The sequence below is a fragment of the Nannospalax galili genome, unplaced genomic scaffold (assembly GCF_000622305.1).
Source record: "Nannospalax galili isolate Female #2095 unplaced genomic scaffold, S.galili_v1.0 scaffold144, whole genome shotgun sequence".
In the NCBI taxonomy this organism is placed as follows: Eukaryota; Metazoa; Chordata; class Mammalia; order Rodentia; family Spalacidae; genus Nannospalax; species Nannospalax galili.
The window spans coordinates 80,293-90,239 of NW_008353267.1; the positions used below are offsets into that span (position 1 = coordinate 80,293).

A 9,947-nucleotide genomic window follows, 5' to 3' on the forward strand; every position below is an offset into this window, starting at 1 on the left:
CTTTGCGAAGCCTAGAATTTCAAGTCTAAGATGTAGTAATTCTCTTATATAAGAAATACCAGTATGTTTTTAAGTTAGGTGTGGTGGCACATCCCTGTAAGGCAGCATTTGGGAGACAGGGGCAGGAGATCAGGAGTTCAAGGTCAGCCTTGGCTTTATAGTGATATAGTGAGTTTCGGGCCAGCCTTGGTGACCTGAAACAATGCAATAGGTATTTTTTTTTTAAAGGAACTGCTTATTCAAAGTCAGAGGGAAAGAAATTCTGAGACATTTTTTGTCCTTAGCATCAACAGGAAACTGTCTACAGTTACTATGTTATTGAAGGATCAGGGTTTGGACCTGGGTTTGGATTCCATTGTGGACATTCAGAAGGGTTCCTTGGACTCATGTGATTATGAATGTACTTCCTGAGCTGTATTCATATTCTCCTATTCATTATTTATGCTATTTTTTTCTTGAGGAAAACTGCACTTCCACTCCTTAATTTTACTTTTTTTTTTTTTTTTTTTTTGAAACTGGATCTTATTATGTAGCCTTGCCTGGAACTTGCCATGTAGACCAGGCTGGCCTCAGGTTCACAGAACTTCTCCTGTCTCTGCTTCACACACTGTCTCTACTCCTAAATTTTAATTTACCTTCTCTACCTAGGTAATTTCACTTCAGTGCAATATTTATGAAGCCTTTCCATGTGCTAAGTCTTAAAATGGGCCCTTTACCTTTGTCCAGTTGCCATATCTACAGACGTAAAGTAGTCTGCAAACCAGTCAATGCAGCTATAAGTAGAAAATAGTCTACTCCTTAAAAATTTTGTCATTGTATCAAACAGGATATTTTTCTTTTATGAAAAAGCAATTATCAAATAATAAGTTATTCCACATTTACTTACTAATTTAATTTTATTTGGCACTAGCTTATGGACATATGGTGTATAAAAGCATATTTCTACAAATAGGTTGTTTGGTATATTGTGTCAGTATTCTGACATTCAAATCATATATTCTCTAACTTTTTAAAATTAAGTAAATCCTGTCATAATTTCTTATTCATGACTCGGTTTCAGTCCCTAATTACAAAACAAATGGCTTGAATCTTATCAGTTTGCTGACATCCTTCCTCACTTCATTCTGTGTGGCTGCTCTCACTGTAGAACGTTCTTAGGCTGTCACTTAGGAGGTATGCTTTATGTACCTATATGCCTCTTTTGCTTTCTAAAAATGCACTTGGTTTCTATAGCCTGTGACAGGAATAAAAATATTCAAAGCTTGCCACCCCTCGAATGAAAGACAACAGTCAGGCCTTGTTTTTCAGGATTGTTTAGACTTCCACTTTTTCTATGACGTACACGTGTAGATTATTTAAAATCACAGTGTTTATCAAGGCTTCAGATACCCCAATCTCTAAACTCTCCCTCCATTTTAAAATTAGGAATAAAAATATAAAAAATATGAATTTCATTATATGGGATTTTTTTTTTTTTGTCTTTTTTTGAGACAAGGTTTCCCTGTAGCCCCCAGATGTCCTGAAACTCACTGTGTAGACCATGCTGGCCTTGAACTCACAGAGATCCGCCTGCCTCTGCCTCCCAAGTGCTGGGATTGAAGGCGTGTGCACCACACCTGGCTATATGGAATGTTTTTTAAGGAGGAATTAGTTTTTTGTTTTTTTTGTCAAGGTGGCAACTTTTGGAAAATAGAATTTCAGCTGAGTCTCTTTATCCTTTTTTGGGAGTGTGTGTGTTACACAACCTTGTATAGTCCTACTTCTGACTTTAAATCTTATGGAAGAATAATGAATCAAAGCAATAAACCATCAATGCATATCTGGGGGTGGTGGTCCACACCTGTGTTCCTACTCCTGGGGATGCATTGACAGAAGGGGTAACAAGTTGAAGCCTTGCTTGCCTAGCCTGGGCTACATAACTAGAACCTGTCTTTAAAAAAAAAAAACAAAATAAACAAAACAAAATAAAAACCTCAATGTAAGAGTTGGTGCATATTTTTTCCCCTTAGTGATATTCTGAGATCAAGTTCTGGGCATTAAATGTCCTAAAGATGCTCAACAGTTACAATTTCAAATAATTTTTTTAATGCAGTGTGCTGTGCTGATTTGGTATGAGGGGCATTCAGTGAACAAGTGTTTCCTGTGCACCTGCTGTGTTCAGGGCCTCAGTCATGCTTACTGGAACCCAGAGCTGAGGAGGTGGCTAGGGGAGGTGTGACGTTAGGGTGTAGGAGGGTATTGTACAGATTTTGTCTAGGCCTTTATTTCTTCTAAATGGGCTTTCCTTGTAAATGACTTCTAGGGGACACTGCTGTTTTGTCACTTAACCTGTGCACTTGTAGAAAGATGCAACTGCTTGCAGAATTTCCCCTGTTGATCTGCCAGTGAACAGTTCACATGCTTGTAGCTCTATGTTGGTGGGTCTTTGAGATTATAAATGCTGTGGAATGCAGGATCCTGGGGAGTTGCTGTCCTAGCTAAACACCTTACAGGGGTGTCAGCTGATACGACTCTTACCCCAAAATCCCATGGTTACTAGAAATGTCCTGGCTTGGGGTTGGGAGAAGGAGACAGGGAGCAGCCAGTTCTGTGGCTTCAGGCTTGCTTTACGGTTGGTAAGAGATTAAGAGCAAAACCCACAGACACCCCCCGAGCACCATGGTATACTCTAGGCTTTCAGGACCTGGGAGGATTTCGTGGCAAAGTCATCTAATTGCTAGTCAAAGAACTCCAATTACTCAGTAACTAAGAACAGACATTTTTTGAGAGCAGTAAGGCGGAATAAAACGTCTGGCTAGAGTGAATAAAAGCCAGTGTTTTCCAAATCAAGTATAATAATTTCTTTCAAAGGTATACTTAACAATTCATTCCTATAAGGAATGCTTAAAAGAATTTTGATTATATGGTTCAAAGTTTGTCTGAGACCTTTGTTTAAAAACACTCTTCAGGCAGAGTGTAGTGGGACACATCTGTAATTTCAACACTTCGGGGTAGAGGCAGGAAGATCAGGAGTTCAAGGCTAGCTTGGGCTAGTGTCTCAACAACAAAAACAAAACAAAAACAACGAAATGTTAGCAAGTTAAAGTAAAAACTTTCCACATTCCTGTGTCTGCCTTCTTTCCCTGACTAACCTGCCTTCAGTTCTAATTTCTTTGTGTGTTGTGTTTGCTTTTTTCAGATGTCATTTAAAAGTCTTAGTCCCTAAACCAGTTTCTAAATGACCCCGAGGAAGTGAGAGTTCAGCCCCACATATGAAGATATGAGAGTTTGTTTTTCTAGGAATATTTGCTTCTGTGACACTCGGTCTTCCTTATCAGTACTTCCTGATGGGAGTGTGGAATCTCCCAGTTTAATGAGATATGTCATTTCTAGCTAGGGCTGGTGAGTGCTTTGGTTTGGTGTGGACAGTAATCCACAGGAGTGGTATTCCTTCAAGAACTCACTTGGTGAAGAGGTAGAAGGAAGCATGTGGCCCCAGTCCACACTTTTGCCTGAAAAAATTGTTTACATTTTTTTAAGGAAACGCCCTGTGTCTTTTCTTTTTCCAATGCTGAGAATTTAATCCAGGGCCCTCTGAATACAAGGCAAGTAATCTACCACTGAGCCTAAACCCTGGGACACAATGTGTTCTTTAAATGCAGACAGTTCTAGTGACTGCCTATTGATAGGTGTGATCTTACTAATACTTGTTATTATGTATGTATGTATGTATGTATGTGTGCATGTATGCATGTATGTGTAAAATGAACTTTAAGATTGAAAAGAAAATGCTCCTTAATGTTTTTGATGGTTGCCTAATGCTGTGTGTTCCTTAAATTCCCAAATGGACTTTTGTAGGGATGAGGGGAAATGCGTAGAAGGAATTCTGGAAATCTTTGACATGCTCCTGGCAACGACTTCAAGGTTTCGTGAGTTAAAACTCCAGCACAAAGAATATCTCTGTGTCAAGGCCATGATCCTCCTCAACTCCAGTAAGTAACCACAGAGCTGGACTGCGTGCTTTGCTGGGGGGAGATTACAGAACTGGTGTGGTATTACAGACAGTATTCAACCTCTGTTTTATTTTCAAAGAGGACAATGGCTTCCTTTCTGATGTCTCCATTTTTATTTATTTTTTTTTTTCTGGGGATTTAGACTATAGTTAGCTTTCAGTAACTTGAATATAAGTTATTCATTAGGTGAGCTGTTGGCAGTTGATTTATAAAGCGGCTTTGGCAACTTGCTGAAAAAGAATGAATTATGAAGTATTTACCTTTCACCTTTCTTCAGGCCAGACACAGGCATTTTACATGGTTGACATGTGTTATCTGTATCAGTATTTTAGATTATTTTATTCATTTGTTCAGTAAATTCACTTGGGTCACAGTCCTGTCCTTAAGTAGCTTATGCTGTCGGGAGAGAAAGCAAAGTACGAAAAAATCATGATCTTGGTGCTGTAATGAGGTATACACACAGTTCTGCAGGAGAGCAGTCGGGGGTGGGGGGTAGGGCTGCAGAACACAATGCCGAGGTTTGCAAATGGCTGCCTTGGGCACAGGGCAGGCATGGAACAGTTCACGTGGGGAGTGTGGGGGAGTGTCTGGGCACAGATGTGTGTTACAGAAGGCCACACCCACTTTCATGGGGAGGATTGACTGGGGTGAGAAGAGACTGAGGCAAAGGTGTCCTTAAGATGGCAGGAGCCTGAACAAATGTGGTATGTCAGCAACAAGGGAAGGGGCCTGACTTCAGAGATAGGACATATGAAGGAAATGGCTGAGATAAGTGGATGTTTCAGTTTTCTTGTTTTTTTTTTTCCTTATGTAAACAATATGTGGTAATTGAGAATATTTAAACAGAAGAAAACCATACAAGGAAGATAATACCAATCACCAGGGGTACCCCTTTAACAGATAACCAGCATGACTTTGGTGACCATAGATAATAGAGGTCTTTCTTTTCCCTCTCTCCCTCCCTCCCTTCCTCCTTCCCTCCTCTACCCCCATCAGTATCCATGGGTATCTATTCCAGGACCCAAATCAATGGATGCTAAAGTGTCTCATATAAAATGGAGTTGTATTCACAAATATCCCATGTATATTCTCTTACATTCTTGAAACCACCACCAGGTTACTTCTAATACCTCACCCAATGTGAATGCTGGGTACATAGTCGTTATACTTTATTGTTTAGTGAATGACAAAATGGTGGGCATACGCAGGGCTTTTTGAGGGATTTTGTGGAACTGGTGATCAGACTAGAGCTCATGCTAGGTAAGTGCTCTCCCACAGGTAATTGTGTACACAGCCCCAAGCCAATATAACAACAATAAATTACTATGAAAATACAAGCCTGGTTTATAATATTATTACCACATCCAGCTGACTTAAAAATACTGTCAGTGGCTGCAAGAGTTCCTGAATGCTTACTTTTTGTTTCTGTCACCTCCTTGTGGACTGGAAGAGACTGGAAGAGAGCATAGCATGCTGTCTGGGCAGTGGTTGGGTCTAGAGTGGGGAGTGGGCTAGGGATTGAAGAAAAGGGTGAGGAGGGATGGAGGAGGAATCTGAAGGACCAGAGACCCTAAAGACAACCTTGGGTACTGTGATGGTTGGTCTCGATGTCAACTTTGCATAAATTAGAATCACCTGAGCAGGGAGTCACAGCTGAGGAATTGTCCTGGTTGCCTTAACTGATGTAGGAAGACCCACCTCATCTGTGGGCAGCACCTTCTGTTAGCAGCCCAGATAAAAGGCAGGGCAGAAGGAAGATGATTGGCCTTTTGCTCCCTTGGCCTGCCCTCTCACCACTGAGCTGCTCTTCCCTGCTGTTGTGGCCGATTCCTTCGCCGATCTCACAGCCAGCATTTCCAGGATCCATCACTGATTAAGGACAAGAGACTCTCCAGGAAATTTCCAGGTTTTCAGTGCCAGATTGGGACTGCTGAGACACCCAGCCTCATGGACTAAGCAACTACCGGGTTCTTGGCCTCTCCTGTGTGAGAACCCCACTGTAAGACGGCTCTGACTGCTGAGGCACCCTCCTAGCCTCAGGCGTGAGACAATATAAGCTAATTTAATAAATTCCTTTTTTATATTTTATTTATTATTTTTATTTTATGTGTATGAGTGTATTGCCTGCATCTATGTGAGTGCACCCGTGTCGTGCAATGCCACAGAGGTCAGAAGAGGGCTTTGGATTCCCCTGGAACTGGAGTTAAGGATGGTTCGTAGCCGCCCTGTGGGTGCTGGGAATCGAACCTGGTCCTCTGCAAGAGCAGTCAGTGCTCTTAACCACTGAGCCATCTCTCCAGCCCCAATAAATTCTTTTGACATATACATTCATCATCTTGGATCTGTTCCTCTAGAGAATGCTGACTACCACAGTACTTCTAGTTGGGCCACCATCTGACCTCCCTGCCTAATAGGCATTTCCCTGACTCAACACACCCTGCTGTTTATGGTTACAGCTCACCTTTTACAAAATAGCGAGAGCGCTGCTTCCACTGATAATTAACTAGATGTCTATGTAGGAAATGTCCAGCCAGGACATTTTCAATCTGCCTGCAGAGGATGACCCCACTTCTGTCTTTGTTATGGGGGAGCTGTTTGCTTAAAAACCTCATTAGTGGAGGCCATCCAATGCCAGATTATGGGTCTCGTCCTACTTTCTGGGAGAATCTAGAATTCTTTCTGAGCTGCCAAGTGCTGCTTGGAAAGCAGTTTGTTGTCACAACACTTTACAGTGAGAAGCCTTCTGTTTGACATGGCTCTGCACAGCCATTTGAGCCTCCTTGACGTCAGCTTGTGCTATTGTCAAAACTCAAAGCAGCATCTGTGCAGATGAGGCTCCAGCCTTCCTTCTGCAGCATCTGTGAGAGCTTGGGAGCATCACAGACAGCAAGGGGCACAGGATGTGATTACCACGCCTGACAGATCATTCAAATTTGTTTATGGTAAATCCAAATTTTAGAAATAGTTGCAGAGAGGCTGGAGAGATGACTCAGCAGTTAAGAGCACCAGCTGCTCTTGCAGAGGACCCATGTTTGGTTCCCATCACCCACATAGTGGCTAACAGCTGTCTGTAACTTCATTTCAAGGGGTGGGGAAATCCAATGCCCTCTTCTAACCTCTGTGGGCATTGCATGCATAGGTGCACTTGCATACGTCCATACAAAACATTCATCCACATAAAATATAAATAAATAAATAAATAAATAATAAATAAATAAAAACTTTACAGAGAGTTGCTTGCTTGGTAGTCACAGCGAATGGAGGTACTCCATGTGACACGGCTGTGGGGATTGCAGTCTGTTTCTGATGAACAATTCTGCTGTTGGAAGAGGTGAGCGTTATGCTAGCTTGAAGAATTTGCCAGAACAGGCCTTTCTCTTCTGGATTATTTGTGGCAATTTTTTAAAAAAACAAGCAAAACAAAAACACAAACCAACAAAAGCAAAACAAAGTAGGTACAGACTCTATCCCCCAACACTAAATAATAGTCAAAAAGACCAGACTGAATAGATGTAAAACAGACATTGGAGTAAAACACCACACAGGACTGTGATCTAGAGAAAAGACAGACAAGGTGAGACTTTGATTGTCCTGTTTGCTGCCTAGAGTCAGTTTTTACAGAAAAACAAGCAATGTGATGGATGAAGATAGATATTGGATATAGATAGAGGACGAGGGATTTAGCATGAAGGTTGACAGCTGAGAAGTCTCATGGTACACTATCCACACACTGGAGGGAGACCCTGGGATGCCAGTGGCCTGGCTCAGTCTGAATGCAAAGGCCCAAGAACCATGGGAGCGGACAGTGCAATCCTCTCTGCCCAAAGCAAAAAGCCTGAGAAATGAGGGGACTACTGGCATATGTCCCAGTGTCCAAGGGCAGGAGAAGAGGAGCATCCCAACTCCAGGAGATGGAGACCAAGAGCGACAAGGGACAGGAAGAAGGGAAAAGAGAATTCACTCTTCCTCTGCCTTTTTTTAAATCTCTGCCTTCTCTCATCAGGATGATCCTCATTCACATTGGTTGAGGGCAGATCATCTTGCTCAGCCTCCTAATTCAATGATGGTTTGTTCCAGAAACATCTCACAGACATACCCAGAAACAATGCTTTACTCGCTACCTCTCTGGGTATCCCTTATTCCACTTAAGTTGCCTTCGACAATTAACTGTTGCAAGGACAAACCCAAATGGAAATCAGTTTCCTGGAATTGGGTAGCCAAGGCAGCTAGTACAGGGGAGAGTACTTGACAGGAAAAGGGCTGCACACAACTCCTCAGGGGTCTGTAGGTACCGTACCCCTCTTCAAGGCTTCAGCTGAGTGCTCATCTGCTCACTTTAAAAAAGCTGCTACGTGAGTGCAGGGGAAAGGATCTCTGAAGTTCACACAGGTTGAGAAACACTTCATGTTCTCACCAGACAGTGGGAAAAACTTTATAATGTCTTGGACATTGGCTATAGTACTCAGAAGACTGTTGCTATAATAATGGGGTTAAAAGCAAGCCCGAATCCTCCAAATACTGTGAAGTAATTTAACAAAGTAAGCAGAAAATTCAAGAATATTTATAGGAATTCTTATATAACATGCACAAGGTCTAGATTTCTGACTTCAGCACTACAAACCAAACCAGCAAGGGCTGGGGCGGGGGCGTGTAGCTCGGTTGGTAGAGTGCTTGCCCAGCATGTAGGAGGCCCTGAGTTTGATCTCCAGCACCTCCCCCCCAATGCAAATACAGACAGGAAAAAACAACAATAAAGCAAAACTCCCCAGTAATAAACAAAAAGAACTTAATGCTATCCAGCGCTCAAAAGGTAAAAGCCACAATACCTAAAACAAGTAATCGAAAACCATAAGCATGCAAAGAAAGAAAAAATAATCGTGTTCTCTAGTGAGGGGGAAAACTGCAGGATAAAATGGATGAAAGAAACAGTATACAGTGCTGTCATGACAGCATGTTCCATATGGAACACATGAGCAGGACATGGTGGGGACACAGAAAGTATAAAACATGCACAAAATGGACTTGAAGCAGAAACTGTCAAACTGGGACTTGTGTGGTAGTCGACAAGCAGAAAAAGTCAACGAATGTGAAGACACTAACAGCGCATGAGCAAGTCAGCTGCGGCTGTTACTATGAAGAAACGGAAGGTCTCAGAAGGGAAGGAAGGGAGAAAAATTCCTGAAGAAACATGGTTGGAAATGTTCTGGGTTTATTGAAACTGTAAGCACAGTTTCCAGGACACTCCATGAAGCCCCAGCACAAGAAACAGAGTCACAGCAGGATGGAACATCATCAAATTGCTTAAAACTAAAGGAATCATTTTTCATTTATTATTTATTTATTGTTTTATTGTTTTATTGCTTTATTTATTGTTTTATTGTTTTATTTATTTTTACGTAGAAGAAGCATTTCATTACAACAGCATTGACATAGTCAATAACGATTTTCTGAGCTAAGATGCATCTTTTTCAAAATTGGCTGTAAATTTTTAGGTTTACAGTTGAAGTAATACGGTTATACAATATTGTACTCAGTATAAACCCTATAAGACATAAAATTAAATGAGGTTTTAAACTTTAAAAAAGATCTCAATTTCATTATTAAAATACACAATTTCATACAGAAAAATTCATTTTTAATACAATTGACACTAAGATGCACAAGGCATTTCTAATCTCTATATATCTGATTATTGCTAGTCACAGTCTGTGGGGTCTCTCCCTCTCCTCGTGGGTTGTTGGCCACTGGTCCATGAGGACAGGGGGAGCAGAAGTGACGAGTGGGGTCAGGACGGCCAGTGAGCACTGATGGAAGAAAGCCCTTCCGGGAAGGCAGGTTCAGTGATACAGCTCCATTTATTCAGTGGGGGTTAGGGAAAATGTAGTGTGGAGGCAGCAGCCAAAGCTTCAGCTGATAGGTGCTCATAGTATGCTTTATTTACATGTGGTGGGGGAT

The 9,947-nt window shown here is 41.6% G+C and overlaps 1 protein-coding gene across 1 annotated transcript in view; it reads left to right on the forward strand.

Annotated features, from left to right (window-relative positions):
* The window catches only part of Esr2 (estrogen receptor 2), an 87,940-nt gene that overhangs the window by 40,828 nt on the left and 37,165 nt on the right, over positions 1-9,947 (forward strand). The window contains exon 8 of the mRNA XM_008850486.2: positions 3,838-3,971. Within this exon, the coding sequence (XP_008848708.1) occupies positions 3,838-3,971 (134 nt within the window). The remainder of the gene's footprint in view (positions 1-3,837; positions 3,972-9,947) is intronic.